This window comes from Salvelinus namaycush, chromosome 26 (assembly GCF_016432855.1).
Source record: "Salvelinus namaycush isolate Seneca chromosome 26, SaNama_1.0, whole genome shotgun sequence".
Taxonomy (NCBI): Eukaryota; Metazoa; Chordata; class Actinopteri; order Salmoniformes; family Salmonidae; genus Salvelinus; species Salvelinus namaycush.
Genome location: NC_052332.1, coordinates 30046815 through 30065121, shown reverse-complemented (window position 1 = coordinate 30065121; position 18307 = coordinate 30046815). Strand labels below are relative to the sequence as shown.

Sequence of the window (18307 nt, the reverse complement as noted above, 5' to 3'; positions counted from 1 at the left end):
GATAGTAACAGAAAAAACCTTTGGTGTCTAGGACTATAATATATCAGGGTCATATAGGCTATACCTAGGGCCCACTGAAGTTTCAGGTCCATTGTCAGTAAAAGACGAATGGTCAGGTCTCATGCCCATGAAGAAGGTACACCACATGTACCACTAAGGGGCAGCAGACTCCATAGATCCAGAGTTCTGATACTGTATGTCGGTAATGGGCAACTTTGATGGGGGTGGGGGCCACAAAAAAATGTAACTCATGAGGGGCCGCAGTGGCTCGTGGGTCTATGTACTCACAACCCCCCCCCCCCCAAGTTTAGATAGCTGGCCGCTAGTCTAATTTACCAATCTAAAAATATTGACATTGGCTAATTGAGTGACTGTCAAGATAATCCATCCACCTGACAGGTGTGGCATATCAAGAAGCTGATTAGAACAGCATGATCATTACACAGGTGCCCCTTGTGCTGGGGACAATAAAAGGCCACTCTAAAATGTGCAGTATTGTCACACAACACAATGCCACAGATGTTTTGAGGGATCTTACAATTGGCATGTTGACTGCAGGAATGTTCACCAGAGTTTTTGCCAGAGAATGTAATGTTAATTTTTCTACCATAAGCCGCCTCCAACATAGTTTTAGAGAATTTGGCAGTATGTCCAACCGGTCTCGCATCCACAGACCACGTGTTACCACGCCAGCCCAGGACCTCCATGTTCCGGCTTCTTCACCTACGGGATCGTCTGAGACCAGCCACTCGGACAGCTGATGAAACTGGGTTTGCACAACTCAAGAATTTCTGCACGAACTGTCAGAAACCGTCTCAGGGAAGCTTATCTGTGTGCTACCGACTTCAGTGGGCAAATGCTCACCTTCGATGACCACTGGCACACTGGAGAAGTGTGCTCATCACGGATGAATCCCAGTTTCAACTATACCGCGCAGATGGCAGACAGTGAAAAAGTATGGTGTGGTGCGGGCGACCGGTTTTCTGATGTCAACGTTGTGAATGGAGTGCCCCATGGTGGGGTTATGGTATGGGCATAAGCTACGGACAACGAACACAATTACATTTTATCAATGGAAATTTGAATGTACAGATACCGTGACGAGACCCTGAGGCCCATTGTCGTGCCATTCATCCGCCATCATCACTTCATGTTTCAGCATGATAATGCACTGCCCCATGTCGCAAGGATCTGTATACAATTCCTGGAAGCTGAAAATGTCCCAGTCCTTCCATGGCCTGCATACTCACCAGACGTCACCCGTTGAGCCATTCATTGGAAGCCATGGGCTACAGGATTGACTGTATATGAATGGACAAAGCCATCAGTGATGTCACACCATTCATTAATAGGTGAAGACTCAATGGCGCATTTGAAGACTAGGAAACCGATTTTAGTGACTAAGATGGTATCTAATGGGGGACATTTTCTAGATAACATCAGAAAGACAGAGGCGAAGCAAGAGGGTCCACTACCGTCTAAATCTGTCCCCGCAGGAATACAGCGATAAACTGACGTCCTGCCTTCCCGCCTTAGGGATAACGACTCTCATTGTTTGGGCAGGGATTGGAGACAAGACCATCTTGTCATTATATTATGCAGTCAATTTATCCTGGGCTATAGACGGGTTGATTGTTAAACAATAAAACCAACTTGTGCACAACTATGGGGCAAAACAGACGGTTGGCTTAGATTGGTGACATGTAAACTATATTTAGTCTCCAATGTTTATCAAAAACATAAATACATTTGCACAATAATCACTTGTCTCTCAAACGCATCTTGGTTAGCTAGCCAGGGAATTTTAGCCATATTAGCATTGACATGAAATCAGTCAAAACACCTCAAAACAAGATATGGTATCAACAACACGATTAAACTAGATGAAATGAGCCACATACGATACCACACACATTAAGGTTTTTGTCATTGTTTCTGGCTATACAGAACCACAACAACTCATGGGCTTCTGCCCTACTGATGTGTGCGCATCGTTTTCGTGACGTCAGCTAAGGAGGGGTCGACAGTGTTGCCAACTCCTCAGTAAGGAAAGTAGCTATTGGCTGTCCTAGAAGTCGCTAAATGACGTCATCGCCTAATTTGCATAATTGGCCATGTGCATGTAATTGTGATGGACGCTGTAGGAAAGAGGAATAACGTTGTGGGAGAGACAAAAAGTGAGTATGTTTAGAACTACATGTTCTAAATATGTTTAGAACTACAAATGAGCAACCTGCAGAGAGTGGCACACACAGCGAATAAGAACCAGATATTTGAGGCCATACTCCTCCTTCAGTGCTTTATGGACCCCATTGTTAAACCCTGTCATAATAGAGCCATTGTCAGTCCCTATTCCCAGGAGTTTCTCTTTTTTAAGACAACACTTCGAGGAAAGCCACAAACAACAGCACGGGTTATAGATTTGGCATCTCCTCCCTCCAACTCAAGAAGCCCCGGAAATGTTGATACAATTGTCTGCTTGGTGTCACTAAAGTACCTTATCACAACCCCCAGGTACTTAGAAACACTAACATCCGTGGACTCGTCGAGGAGGAGGCTGAAACGCTGGTCACCCACATCTGCGACCAACTTTTTCAGAAAGTATCGTGCTAGAACACCATTAATAATTTCTGTGCACTTTGTCCTGTGCATTTTGAAGTAGGTAGTCTGAGAAAGCAGCTCTACATGCTTCTCCAATGTGATCACATGCCAGCATGGAACAGTGTTCAGTGATAGCTAATGCCATGGTGGCATTTTTTTTTAACCATAAATGGCAGCTTGTTTTGGGTGGAACTGTTATAAGGCTTTGCCTTTTGAGTATGTTTTTGAGTTGTCATGTGTTTTTTTACATCACTAAGTTTGGTGTAGAAATCAGCCTTACAATCAATACAGGCAGTATGCCTGTGTATCATCTCCAATAAGCAGCTTCAACCAGCCTTTTCAATTCAGGGTTTGATTCCCACTCCTTTCTGTATTTTTGAGTGTACAGTTTAGACTGAGACATGATGAGCTAGCCAGCTAGATGTTTAGCTTATGTCACAGAGAGGCACACACACAGTGGACAAGGTGAGTAAGTGACTGAGGCTGTGTGAGTCAAATGTAGTGATTTATTTTTGTGCAGTGATTTATTTTAGACAAAGAATATTTTACATTTACATCCCGCCCTGAATGTAAGCCAGGGCGGGATCAGCCAGTGGCGGCTTCCCGCATGCGCGATTCATTTGCAGTCTGGACTCGGAGGGGAGAACATATCCTGCTCTGACTGCAGCTGGGAGGGACTGCTGCGCGAGGACTGGGCCGCCTGTGCGTGCTTTGGGACTGGGGTGGGGCCCACGGCAGCACCCGCTGCTCGTTGAGAAGAGTAAGAACTATACGTGCTTTCACGTCAAAGTCTCCAATAACACCAGAAAAAGTCGCTAGATTTGTAGCTAATCGTTTTTTGAAAATGTGTCACTAGAGGGGTCTGAATACACGCTAAATATAGTGACAAAGTCACTAAGTTGGCAACACTGGGATCCTGCCCTCAGGCTGCTGCTTCTTCTTATTATACTTCTTCTATGATATCATGGTGGTCCGCAAACAATCGTTTAAGTGCATGCTGACACCTACTGAGCTGGAATGTATGATCAATCATGATCTTCCCAATTCTGTACTCCCATAAAAATTAAATTCAAAACCAAATATATTCTAAACTTCTACTACACCCTCCCCCAAAACTCCTCCCCAACCCCATTCAACTGTATCTATATCATGCTGAAACACTCCACCCTTAGGATTGTTCAGCATGTCAACAACCATTTCAAGAGTAACATCTGTCACCCCTAATATCTACTTTGCCATCTCCACAATAACCTTCAACCTGGCATTTCTGCTTTCCACAACCCGAGTCATATTGATAACCTTATCAATAAAAGCTATGAAGTCAACTTTATTCATTATCAAAGTGTCATTTGACACTGCACATTCATGAGCACAACATTTCTGAAAAGGCCTTGAAACCATGCCTGGACCATCAGAAGCACCAACCCTGACAGTAGGTGCACTTACTACAGGTACATCCATGTAAGCTCCATCAGTCTGCACTGTAGTTCTACCAATCTGTTTTACAGCCTCTGCATATGATACATCATGACTGATCCTATATCTCTGAGCCTCTCTAGCCTCTCTCTGTACCTGGCATCCACCAAATGCTGCACTGTGTTCTCCCCCACAATTACGGCGTTAACCTTGACATTGTTTCCACATGCACCGTAATCATGTTCCCCTCCACACTTGGCACATCTTTCCTTTACACTGAGCAGTTACATGTCCCATTCTTTGGCATTTAAAACACTGCAGTGCATATGGGACACATTCTCTTACATTAAAACTAAGGAATCCTATCTGTACTTTTCTCAGCATCACTAATAAGCTTTCACTTCTTTGACACTCTTTCCTACTGAACAACCTTTTGGCCTCAATTGCTCTGCCTCCCTTCACATTTTCTTTAATATTATCTGTGGACATAGATATTGGGACCCCAGTGATGACTCCCCCCAACCTCTCATAAGCAGCATGGACATGGCTTTTAATCTTCTTCCCATTAAGCTTTTCCATTTTCAAAATCTTCTCTTGCTGAGCCTGAGATGCAAACAGATCCACCTGCACTCTCCAAAACCTTTCCCACAGCTGTATCACCACCTGGGGGTGTAGACTTCAGTCCACTTCCAGCGGGCCATTTCTCTAAAGCATGTCCGTTGCCCGGTTCAGGACCCCGGGGATGTGTGCTGCCAGCAGTGGCGCTAAGCGGGTCTGAGCACACAGCAAGAGCTCCCGAGCTAGTTTGTGGAGGTGCCGTGAGCTCAGTCCCCCCTGGTGATTGATTGTCTGATCTGACCAGGACATACTTCCCCTCCATGTAGGGCAGGAACTGTTGGAGTGCCAGGTGAACCGCCCTGAGCTCCAGCACATTGATGTGCTCGCCACTCCATGCGGGGCTCCAGCGTCCGCTCTCTGCCATTCCTCTGAACAATGTCCCCTAACCCGCTAGCGAGGCATCGGTGCACACTAGCTCCCTGCGATGGACTCTGTTCAGTGTCACTCCGTCCAACAGGAAGGAGTGAGAGCGCCATTTTGACAGAGTCCTCACACATGTATTCGTCACCGATAGCTGACGATGTCTGTGTCATCTATGGTGCCACATGGTGAGAGTTGAACCATCGCTGGAGTGGCCTGAGGTGAAGAAGGCCCAGCAAATCAACAGAGAAGCCAACGTGAGTAGGCCGAGTAACTTCTGACACTGTAATACGGACACGGTTCGTCCAAGCCGAAAACGATCTACGTAGGCCTGTATCTTTCCCAATCTTACCTAAGGGAGACGTGCTCTCATAAGAGTTGAGTCGATCAACATCCCCAGGACCACCGTCTGTGAGGGAGTCAGGTTGCTCTTCTCCCTGTTTAGGGTGAGGCCCAGGTCTTGAATGTGCTTCAAGATTATCCTTGTGTCTGCTGTGGCTTGCTCTCTTGATTGAGCACACACCAGACAGTCATCCAGGTAGTTCAGCACTAGAATGCCCTGGGACATGAGAGGCGCTAGGACTGCGCTAGGACATGCACTTTGTGAATGTACGCGGCGCCAGTGAGAGGCCGAACTAGAGGACTTTGAATTCATAAGCCTCTCCTTCGAAGGCGAACCGGAGGTACTTCCAGTGATCTCGATGAACTGGAACGTGGATATACACATCCTTCAGGTCGAGCGTGGTAAACCATTGCTGGCAAGAGCATCTTGAACTTGAGCTCCTTTAAACATTTGTTGAGGCCGCACAGATCCAGGATCGACCAAAACTATGAAATACGTGGAGTAGAACCCACTTAGCCGTTCTAGCGGCTCTAAATTTCTGATTGCATCCTTGTTCAGGATATCCAGCCAGAGCGTCTCCTTCCTCCCCCCATCTGCCACCGAGGTGACCCAGATGCCCCTGTAGGGCGGCGGCCTGAATTGGAACTGGAGCTTGTGGTAGGGTGCGCAGTTGCCAAAAACTCCTGCAGTGTCTCTGTCTTTGCTCAGTTTTGTAGTCTGCTGTATGATGTTGTCGAACCCTGGCCCAAAGGTGGAACCTAGCATGAAGGCGAGCTCCAAGAATATTTGCTGAACTGGCGGTGGACGTTTAGACTGCCAGCCAAAGATGGCACCACTGAAGCCATGGTCACCACTGAAGCCAAAGCCTTGCCTTTAGCATGTGTAATGTCCATCTGGAGCATAGTGAGCAGCCTTGACACCTCTGTGGCCTCCTTAAGAAGCTCGACACCACCCCCTGGGAGGCGAGGGATCAGCAAGGCATGGTAGGATTGCAGCATTGTAGCCGCATTTACGAGGTGTGCCATGATGGTAAGGGTCTTGAAAGTGCTTTGCATCCATTCGTCGCTTACTCTTTCAGGTCCTGGTTTGAGGTGAGGCACCTTGCCAATGATCTCCTTGTCAAGGAGGATCATGGCAGCCACCATGTCATCAATCACCGGATAGTGGTCTAGCCCCAAGGACTCTGCATTCCTTAGGAGAGTCCACAGCCTAGTCTGGTTGTCGCAACAGAAGTGCCCTCTAGGACAGGACAGGTCATGCAGGCAGAGTGTGCATCCCCCGTGGGCAGGGGTACCCTGCATCTCTCACAATAAAAAGTAAATGTAATTCCTCTGTGAAAGTGAAGCCAACAGTGTGATATTACTATGTGTCTATAGTATACACTGTGCAATACTGGAATAGGGAAAATACTACAGACCTATAGTACCAGCCTTAGTCTTATACTTATTTATTTATTTTTTATTTCACCAGGTAGGCCAGTTGAGAACAAGTTCTCATTTACAACTGCGACCTGGCCAAGATAAAGTAAAGCAGTGCGACAAAAACAACAACACAGAGTTACACATAAACAAACGTACAGTCAATAACACAATAGAAAAATCTATGTACAGTGTGTAAATGTAGAAGAATAGGGAGGCTACGCAATAAATAGGAAAAATAATTACAAATTTAGCATTAACACTGGAGTGATAGATGTGCAGATGATGATGTGCAAGTAGAGATACTGGGGTGCAAAAGAGAAAGAGGATAAATAACAATATGGGGATGAGGTAGTTGGGTGTGCTATTTACAGATTGGTTGTGTACAGGTACAGTGATCGGAAAGCTGCTCTGACAGCTGATGCTTAAAGTTAGAGAGGGACATATAGGATTCCAGCTTCAGTGATTTTTGCAATTCGTTCCAGTCATTGGCAGCAGAGAACTGGAAGGAAAGGCGGCCAAAGGAAGTGTTGGCTTTGGGGATGACTAGTGAAATATACCTGCTGGAGCGCGTGCTACGGGTGGGTGTTGCTATGGTGAACAGTGACCTGAGATAAGGCGGGGCTTTACCTAGCAAAGACTTATAGATGACCTGGAGCCATACACTATCTGAAGGAGAGGAGATGTGAACGGGGTGTGAACTGCCTGATCCAGGGGGAGGGGAAGAGCACACGAACTCACACATGTTAGCTCGATCCTAGCGTGTGGGTCGGCTGTAACTCACGCCACGTTATAGTTTATTCTACCATACATGGGGGTGTTGGCAGGTTGTAAGGTGTGTGCTTAGTCCTGCAGTGGTCTGCTCTCGTTAAGCTAGCTACTGCATAGTTCGTTCACCGTGGAACAAACAAGAGTTTTGACAAGATGTAAACTGCCCTGTGAAATACCAGCGTGGCACGCCTAGCGACATGTGACTGACTCTCCAGGGAGAACTGCAATCCTGCCGGAGCGAAACATACACAGACTCCCGATCTTGCGGGGTTAGGCTAACCGGGAGGGTTTCCCGGTGGACAGACAAGACACAGACAACTAGGACAAACCCTCAGCGCCGTAATGGTAGTAATTAAAACGAGATGGCACACGCCAAACTGAGTGGGGGGACAGCAGAGCACCCTGATGGAGAGGCTAGCTGCTCCAAGCTATTGAATAGCTGCGGGTATACTTCTGAGCTTATACACCCAAACATAGAGCTCTTACCAAGTGAATCTTCTTGTGAATGAGCCAAGAAAAGGGAGAGGTGGGAGTAGTAAGGCGGGGGCTATTTTAGGGGGTCAGTCGCTGCACTACCCAGTACACAGGATTAATCTAAAATTCTTACTCGGAATGCATCCTGCCGAGGGGAAGAATACCATATTGGAGCGATCCAATATAATGCTACATAACAAAGACAGTATTTGTATTCATCATGGGTCCCCAGCAGCTACTCTTGTCCAGCAAAATTAAGGCAGTTTATACAATTTTAAAAACATTACACTACATTCACAGATTTCACAACACACTGTGTGCCCTCAAGCCCCTACTCCACCAATACCACATATCTACTGCACAAAATCCATGTGTACGTGTTTGTATAGTGTGTATGTTATCGTGTGTCTGTATGCATGTGTCTGTGTTTGTGTTGCTTCACAGTCCCCGCTGTTCCATAAGGTGTATTTTTATCTGTTTTTTAAATCTAATTTTACTGCTTGCATTAGTTGCTTCATGTGGAATAGAGTTCCATGTAGTCATGGCTCTATGTAGTACTGTGCGCCTCCCATAGTATGTTCCGGACATGGGGACTGTGAAGAGACCTCTTGTGGCATGTCTTGTGGGGTATGCATGGGTGTGTGTCCGAGCTGTGCGCCAGTAGTTCAAACAGACAGCTCGGAGAGATTGACATGCATATAATTAATATAAGCTCTCTGTGTACATCCAAGGGCCAGCCGTGCTTCCCTGTTCTGAGCCAATTGCAATTTTCCTAAGTCCCTTTTTGTGGTACCTGACCACATGACTGAACAATAGTCCAGGTGCGACAAAACTAGGGCCTGTAGGACCTGCCTTGTTGATAGTGCTGTTAAGAAGGTAGAGCAGCGCTTTATTATGGACAGATTTCTTCCCATCTTAGCTACTGTGGTATCAATATGTTTTGACCATGACAGTTTACAGGGTTACTCCAAGCAGTTTAGTCACCTCAACTTGCTCAATTTCCAACTTGCTCAATTTAGTTGAGATTTAGGGTTTAGTGAATGATTTGTCCTAAATACAATGCTTTTAGTTTTAGAAAAATGTAGGAGTAGATTCCTTGCCACCCACTATGAAACTAATTGCAGCTCTTTGTTAAGTGTTGCAGTCATTGCAGTCGCCATAGTAGCTGACATGTATAGTGTTGAATCATCCGCATACATAGACACATTGCCTTTACTCAAAGCCAGTGGCAAGTCGTTAGTAAAGATTGAAAATAGTAAGGGGCCTAGACAGCTGCCCTGGGGAATTCCTGATTCTACCTGGATTACGTTGGAGAGGCATCCATTAAAGAAGACTGTTCTGTTAGACAGGTAACACTTTATCCACAATATAGCAGGGGGGTGTAAAGCCATAACACATACATTTTTCCAGCAACAGACTATGATCGATAACGTCAAAAGCCGCACTGAAGTCTAACAAAACAACCCACACAATCTTTTTTCATCAATTTCTCTTACCCATTCATCAGGGCTGTGCTTGTTGAATGTCCTTCCCTATAAGCGTGCTGAAAGTCTGTTGTCATTTTGTTTACTGTAAAATAGCATTGTATCTGGTCAAATACAATTTTTTCCAAAAGTTTACTATGGGTTGGTAACAGGATGATTGGTCAGCTATTTGAGCCAGTAAAGTGGGCTTTACTATTCTTAGGTAGTGGAATGACTTATGCTTCCCTCCGAGCCTGGGGGCACACACTTTCTAGTAGGCTTAAATTGAAAATATGGCAAATAGGACTGGCAATATCGTCCGCTATTATCCTCAGTAATTCTCCATCCAAGTTGTCAGATCCTGGTGGCTTGTCATTTTTGATAGACAACAATAATTGTTTCACCCCTTCCCCACTCACTTCACGGAATTCAAAATTACAATGCTTGTCTTTCATAATTTGGTCAGCTATACTTGGATGTGTATTGTCAGCGTTTGCTAATGCCTAAATTTGCTAATCTTGCCAATAAAGTAGTTGTCAATATCAGTGTGTTTTGTGATGAATGAGCCATCTGATCCAATGAATGATGGAGCTGAGTTTTCCTTTATTACCAACATTTAATTTATGTTGCTCCAAAGCTTTTGACTATTATTCTTTATCTCATTTATCTTTGTTTCATAGTGTAGTTTCTTCTTCTTTTTATTCAGTTTAGTCACATTATTTGTCAATTTGCAATACGTTTGGCAATTGGTTGTGCAGCCAGACTTATTTGCTATTCCTTTTGCCTCATCCCTCTCAACCATACAATTGTTCAATTCCTCATCAATCCATGGGGATTTAACCGTTTTTACAGTCATTTTCTTAATGGGTGCATGCTTATTATTAACTGGAATAAGCAATTTCATAAATGTGTCAAGTGCAGCCTCTGTTTTCTCCTCATTACACATCACGGACCAACACATATTCTTTACATCAACAACATAGAAATCACTACAAAACTTATTTTAGGCCCAGCCTTTGGAACTTTAGTTTTCCTAGATATGGCTACTATATTGTGATCACTACATCCGATGGATCTGGATACTGCTTTTAAGCTAATTTCTGCAGCCTTAGTAAAGATGTGATCAATACATGTTGTTGATTTTATTCCTGTGCTGTTTGTAACTACCCTGGTAGGTTGACTGATAACCTAAACCAGATTGCAGACACTGGTTACAGTTTGAAACTTTTTCTTGAGTGGGCAGCTTGATGAAAGCCAGTCAATATTTAAATCACCCAGAAAATATACCTCTCTGTTGATATCACATACATTATCTAGCATTTAACACATGTTATCCAGATACTGACTGTTAGCACTTGGTGGTCTATAGAAGCTTCCCACAAGAATGGGATTTAGGTGAGGCAGGTAAACCTGTAGCCATATTACTGAGATACTCTCTAAACTTTACAGGAATGTGGTTCTGAATATAAACAGCAACACCTCCACTATTGGCATTTCTGTCTTTTCTGTAAATGTTATAACCTTGTATTCCTACCACTGTATCATCAAAGGTATTATCTAAGTGAGTTTCAGTGATAGTCAAAATATGAATGTCATCTATTACTTGCAAATTATTGATTTCATGAACCTTGTTTCTTCAGCGACATATGTTAACGTGGGCTATTTTGAGCACTTTTCTTCTGGGATTCTTACTTGTTTCCATTGCTTTACTGGGAAGCTTAGCAGAAGTAGATATGCTCATGTTATTTATGTTAGTGCAGGGTGAGCTGCACACAGTGGATTTCCTCCTAGGGCACACCGCCTCAGTGCTAACAGTATAAATCTGGTCCATAGGTACATGATTACTGCATACAATAGCCGTAGCATCAGCAGAGGCATTCAGGGCAGTTAGAGGGACATAAATTAGGTTACTTACATTGAGTCTACCAACGCCCCTGATATAATGTACATTTGGTAGGGATTACCTGAGCTGGGCTTGGGTCAGTGATAAGTCATTGTCTCAATGCAGCCGTATAATGATTTGGGTGTATCCCATCCTCCTTATAAAACGTGTTTTGTTTCCAAAAGTCTCGAAATAGTCAACAAAAGTTACACCCATTGAGCTGCAATAATCACGTAGCCAGTTGCGAAGAGAAATAATCCTCCTAAAGCGTTCAATGCCACGATTCAGAGGGCACAGGGACAGATATGATGGGTCTTTTGTTAGTGTCTTGCAGAGAGTCAATCAGCGCTTTAAAATCAAGTTTCAACTGTTCAGAGCTGCCCTTCGTAATGTCATTAAAACCCACATGGACTACGATAGAATCTATTTCTATGTCCTGACGTAGTACATTCGGGAACAGCTTAGTAATGTCATTTACTCAAGCTCCGGGATAGGACATTGTTTTTGCACCAGGAACTGTCATATTTCGAGGACGAGGAAATCAGCCAACTCCCACGCTTCACAGGATTCGCAGAACCCTTTATGGACGGGCGAGAGGCAGGATAACTTGAGCCCGTTGCTCCCATTGCCTGGTGCAGGCCTCTGACAGATGGAGAAGCCCCGCTCGATCCAGAGCAGGGATGGAAGGTTGACAACGTTGACTTCGACATCGTAGGAGTAGACACTGCAGCTGCAGACACAGGCACTTCCAGAAACGAAGGTTCAGGAAGATCAGACTCCAGGACGGCAAAACTGTTTGTTGTTTGTATCCGCTCCGGGCCTCTCGTTAGGAGTGTAGACTGCTTTGCAGGAGTCCGCTGTCTTCTTCAATCGTCATTGATTGTCTTGCTCCTCTTGCTGTGCTCCTTCAACTCCGCTATCAGATGGGGAAGCTCCGGGCAACACCGGCCAGTCGGATAACAACAAACGACAAGGCAGAGATGCATCCAACAAGCGCAAACTCCATCCAGGCACCTGGGTAGAAAAGATAAACATTCCACTCTGCGTTTTCCACAGTTTCTTACGTAGGCTGTCGACCTGCGTGATCAAGGAAGCCACCTCAATCCTCAGCAAGGAAACAATTGCAGCATTGGATCTCTGACTGATCCGGTTTGTCTCGAAACAAAGTGTAGTAGATACAGCTCCTACAGCGCTGGAACCGTTCATTTATTTCTCCAGACAAAGAGGGCTCCATTGCAAAACTCATCTGGTACCAACTTCTTTAGCTTGAAGGCTAGCAGCTAAGCATCTCTATCAAGCAGGCTTCAACTTGTCTGTTAAGCGGGATTCTGGGACGAAAAATAGCATTCCTGGCTGTTAAAAGCTAACCGCGTCATGGAATCCACGCAAAAACAAGTTCGGTATACATATTTCATGAATATTCCTTATGTTTTAGTCAAAAATAACAAACTGAGTGTTTCCAGCATACAGTGTTCAACCGCGAACTCTGAAGATTGGAGAAGCAACTTTAGCCAATCGAAATCCCGATCACACTAGCTAGGCTCAATCTAACAGTCGTCTCGCACCAAACTGCGCATGTGAAGGCCGTCAAATCAAAGGCACGCTTTCGTTATAAAGTTGTTTTTGACTAAATTGAAAACGTTTCAGTTTGTCACTTTCATGAGGTTGGAGTAATAACATATTCAACTACTTTAGACATTGGCTCAAATCTAGGTTGTGCCTTTAGATTTCAAGAAAATGAACAACAAAATAAGAATTGTTCACGTCTCTCATTGACTTCTCAAACCCCAGGCCTGGTCTGTTTGATCTGTTTCGCAAGGGTTCCCGGAAGCCTCGCAATGTTGGGCTTCTAGAAACTTTGTGAAAAGAACATGTAGCCAACCATTGATCGTGTTTCCATGCTCAGATGTTGCATGCATCAAGCAATTTTTGCGTGCTATCTTATCGACTGTATCATCAAGTTAGATATTCACTTTTGTTTATTATCTATTTCACTTGCTTTGGCAATGTAAGCATATCTTTCCCATCCAATAAAGCCCCTTAAATTGAAATGGATTACTTTAACTATTTGCACATCGTTACAACACGGTATAGACATAATATGGCATTGGAAATGTCTTTATTCTTTTGGAACTTGTGTTAGTAATAATTTCTGTTCACTTTTTATTGGAGGAGCAGGAGAACGTAAACATATGTTTCCCATGCCAATAAAGCCCCTTGCATTGAATTGATTGCTATAACATATGATATGGTTAGCTGATATTGAAAATGCATTTCCATGTGTTGTAAGATCTGGCATCCTGCAGCAACACCAGAGGAACGCTTCCGTTGCATGTACCAGAGTATACGTCATTCATGTGCGACGGTGAAACGCCCCTACCTAGAAGTAGAAGATGGACGTCGAACGGCTGTTGGCATTGCGACTAGTTTAGCTCTCAATTAGAATACAGTGCAGGTTTACTCCAGACACGTTGTTATTATAAAGCAAAAACAAACTTCTGTTGCTGAATTTTGACAGACCAATTTCATTCATCACCGTCAGTGTCTGGTCAACTAGCTAGCTGATGTTAGCTTGCTTGGCAGCTAACAGTAACGTTATCTTATTTTTTCGGGTTTAGCTAGTGAGCTAGCTAACTTGTCAAGAAATTACATTATTTATTGGCATGGTGAACGGTACCTTGTTGGATTTGCTTACAGCGAAATAGTTATTTTTCACGTTTGAACTATTAACTAGTCTCAGGCGGCCTTCGCAGTCGGCGCAAGCTGGCCAGCGCAGTAACTTTAGCTACTGTAGTTAGCTAGCTATGGCTTCCAGGCGAGGAAATTGTAACAGTGGCATGGATTCTCCGTTGAATAGCAATAGCACAGCCGGTGGTGCTAATCGTAAACAAAGTATAATCAACGCCCCAAACCGAGCTGGGACTGAGTCTTGTTGTGATCGTAAAGTAGAGAAAGCTGAATATGCGCACCAAGCATGCCAGGGCAACATGACTGTATCCTCACTCAAGACACGGTTAGCACCGACCATTCGAACCACGTTATCCGCTGCTGTGGATACCCTCTTGGGCGAGGTAGTACTTGTGCTCAACGAGACCCAGCAAGAGCTGGTTAACAAGGAGCAGGAGAACGAAAGACTCAAAGTGGAATTGAGGACGTTGCAGGAATGCCTTAGCAGCGCCCAAAAGTTAATTGACCAGTTGCAAATTCCTTTCCCTGGTGCACAGACCATGGGTCAGTCAGTTTTCACCCCCTCTCTCACATCTATTGGCTCTATGAACACAAGTATGGACAGGGACCGCCAGAGCCACCGTAATGTCAATGGTGCGGACGGACGGTGTGTTTCCGGGGTCGACCTAGAGATGAGTGGCTCTCTCAGTGAGTCTCTGCATGGGTACGACTCCAGGGATGACTATAAAATGTGTCAGCTCTCTATCCAACCAGACGGCTCTGTGACCAACCATTCTATGGACTCTTATGCTGCCAACACACCTAACATCTGCTCTGACCACAGCCGGCCAGGTAAATTATTCCTATTTGTTATAAGGAAATCCTATGTATATATGTAGATATAACAATTTAGAATATCACTTCCTACACTATATATACAAAAAAAGTGGACACCCATTCAAATCAGTCTATAAAGCTATTTCAGCCACACCCGTTGCTGACAGGTGTATAAAATCGAGCACACAGCGATGCAGTCTCCATAGACAAACAGGCAGTAGAATGACCTTACTGAAGAGCTCAGTGACTTGCAACATGGCACCGTCATAGGATTCCACCTTTCCATCAAGACAGTTAATCAAATGTCTGCCCTGCTAGAGCTGCTCCGGTCAACTGTAAGTGCTGTTATTGTGAAGTGGAAACGTCTAGGAGCAACAATGGCTCAACCGCGAAGTGGTAGACCACACAAGCTCACAGAATGGGACCGCTGAAGCGCATATCTCGTAAAAATCATCAGGCCTCGGTTGCAACACTCTATCGCATTCCAAACTGCCTCTGGAAGCAACGTCAGCACAAGAACTGTTCGTCTGGAGCTTCATGAAATGGGTTTCTATGGCTGAGCAGCTGCACACAAGCCTAAGATGGAGCAGTGGAAACGCGTTCTCTGGAGTGATGAATCACACTTCGTATTCTGGCAGTCCAACGGACCAATCTGGGTTTGGAGGATGCCAGGAGAATGATACCTGCCCCAATGCCTAGTGCCAACTGTAATGTTTGGTGGAGGAGGAATAATGGCCTGGGGCTGGTTTCAATGGTTTGGGCTAGGCCCCTTAGATCCAGTGAAGGGAATTCTTAACCCTATGACATTCTAGATGATTCCGTGCTTCCAAATTTAAGGCAACAGTTTGGGAAGGCCTTTTTCTGTTTCAGCACAACGATGCCCTCGTGCACAAAGGGAGATCCATACAGAAATGTTTTGTCGATCGGTGTGGAAGAACTTGACTGGCCTGCACAGAGCCCTGACCTCAACCCAATCGAACACCTTTAGGAGGAATTGCAACGCTGACTGCGAGCCAGGCCTAATCGTCCAACATCAGTGCCCAACCTCACTAGTGCTCTTATGGCTGAATGGAAGCAAGTCCCCACAGCAATGTTCCAACATCTATTGGAAAGCCTTCCCAGAGGAGGGTAGGCTGTTATCGCAGCAAAAGGGGGACAAACTCCATATTAATGCACAGGATTTTTGACGAGCTGCTGTCCACATGAATTAAGTCATGTATTGTATGTGTTGTAGTTAATGCCATTCATTTGGAATGAATTGAAACATTTGATTATCTGTGTGCTTACAGCCCTTTCTGTTATTTTGTACTAAACAGATGAGAGGAGGCAGCAGCAGGGGACACGAGCAGGAGGAACCAGATTTGAGATCAAAGAAGAGCAGGGGCCTGGTTCAAGTTCAGGTCCAGGGCAGGCTTGCAGGAGAGGGCCAGGGCCGAGGAGCACCGGGGGTGCTGGCGGCAGTGAGCAGACGGCCCAGAATGTGGGTGATCTGGGATATATCCATGTGGTGGAGCAGGAGGGGTCATCGCGCTCCGGCAGCTACTCTCTTCGTCACCCAAAACCCATGAGGCCACGTACTGCCACTGGTGGTCCGGCTCAGGGTGGACTGGCAGGACAGAAAGCAGTGTTGAGGTCTCCTGGAACAGTGGGAATTGACAGCATATCCCCAGGGAGGGCGGGAGAGACAGCAGGACCATCCACCTCTCCAGGAGACCCAGATGCAGATCGCCCCCACCACTGTCTAGAGTGTGGGAAGACCTTCCGCCTCATCTCCAGCCTGAAGAAGCACATCCGCATCCACACAGGAGAGAAGCCCTACCCGTGTGGGGTCTGTGGCCGCCGCTTCCGTGAGTCAGGGGCCCTGAAAACCCATCTTCGCATTCACACAGGCGAGAAGCCCTACTCCTGCTCTGAATGTCCTAAAATCTTCCGCCATTTAGACGGCCTGCGCAAGCACCAGCGCACCCACACTGGTGACAAGCCCTACGTGTGTGCCATCTGTGGCAAGCGTCTGAGCCGACTGCAGCACCTGAAGCACCACCAGCGCATCCATACTGGAGAGAAGCCCTGCATCTGCCCCTTCTGTAACCGCACCTTCAAGGAGCCTGCGGCGCTGCGCAAGCATGTCCGCACTCACCGTGAGGAGTCTGGCAACATGGAGGCAGGCCTGGGAGAGGAGCCAGACCCAGACACCCTGGACAACATCAACAGCCTCCATCCTGCTGCCCCCTCCCCTCAGATGAGGTTTGATGAGTGGGGAGCTGAAGGGGATGATGTGGACTGTGTGTAGGATGGCAACATCCTTCTGCCTAGATCATTAAGAACATGACAGTAAAGAGTCTTCCTATTCCATTACTCTACTGTGTGAGGAAGTCTAAAATTCCATCCCTGAGAAACAGGCTATCTACATCCTTAGTATTGTCACTTGACCAGGGTAGCCTATTCATTTCAGAGACACTTCATGTGCCTGTCTGACCCCCTGACATATACTTTAGTGCATTATAATCTTAGAAATGTGAAAGTAGTTGATAGAATATGAAATGTACCCATGTCTCATGTCCCCCTTCTCCCATACAACTCCACAACCTACCTGGTGTGTATCATCATTGTCTGCTGGAGATACTCATCCTTTAAGGTGCTCGTCATGTGTATTTTGATATGGAATGGAGTTATATGCAACCATGTCCAAAGACCATTTTATAGAATTGTAACAATAGTTAGTTTGCTACTATTAATGCCACCGCCATGGTGACATTAAATGGAGACTCAGCGATGTGACGTTACCATGAACAGCAAGGCCTTGTTAGCAGTGGTGGGGGAAAAGTACCCAATTGTAAAAGTAAACATACCTAAACAGACAATGACTCAAGTGAATGTCACCCAGTAAAATACTGGAGTAAAAGTCTAAAAGTATTCAGTTTTAAATATACTTAAGTATCAACAGTAAATGTATTGCTAAAATATACTTAAGTATCAATTGTAAAAGTATAAATTGTCAAATTCCTTATATTAAGCAAACCAGGTGGCACCATTTTCATGTTCTATTAATTTATGGATTGCCAGAGGCACACTCCAACATTCAGACATAATTTACAAATGAATAATGTGTATTTAGTGAGTCCGCCCCTGGTCCATTTTCCTGTCCATTTTCCTGTCCTGCTAAGCATTCAAAACGTATCGAGTACTTTTGGGTGTCAGGGAAAATGTATGGAGTAAAAAAGTACATTATTTTCTTTAGGAATGTAGTGAAGTAAAAGTTGTCCAGAATATAAATAGTGAAGTACAGCTAACCAAAAAAACCTACTTAAGTTTTACTTTCAAGTATTTTTACCTAAGTACTTTACACCACTGCTTGTTAGAACCCACCCACACAGATATACTGATAAACAGCTGCATATATTTGTACCAGCCAGGAGTTCCTTACTGTCTCATGCAGTGTGATAGCTGTGTGGTAATG

At 45.0% G+C, this 18307-nt stretch overlaps 1 protein-coding gene across 1 annotated transcript; it reads left to right on the top strand.

The window, feature by feature from the left end:
- The first annotated feature begins 13717 nt into the window (after window positions 1-13717).
- si:ch1073-224n8.1 (zinc finger protein 697) lies at window positions 13718-18084 on the top strand. Its single transcript, XM_038965571.1, has 2 exons — window positions 13718-14865; window positions 16167-18084. Exons 1-2 carry the CDS (start codon window positions 14151-14153, stop codon window positions 17138-17140), a joined length of 1689 nt encoding a protein of 562 aa, XP_038821499.1. The 5' UTR covers window positions 13718-14150; the 3' UTR covers window positions 17141-18084.
- The last annotated feature ends 223 nt before the right edge of the window (window positions 18085-18307 follow it).

What these genes read in the sequence shown, in the direction of transcription:
- si:ch1073-224n8.1 (XM_038965571.1), top strand. Translation starts at nt 14,151, where the DNA reads ATGGCTTCCAGGCGAGGAAATTGTAACAGTGGCATGGATTCTCCGTTG. An exon ending in CTCTGACCACAGCCGGCCAG is followed by an intron (nt 14,866 to 16,166) that starts GTAAATTATTCC and finishes TGTACTAAACAG; the next exon opens with ATGAGAGGAGGCAGCAGCAG.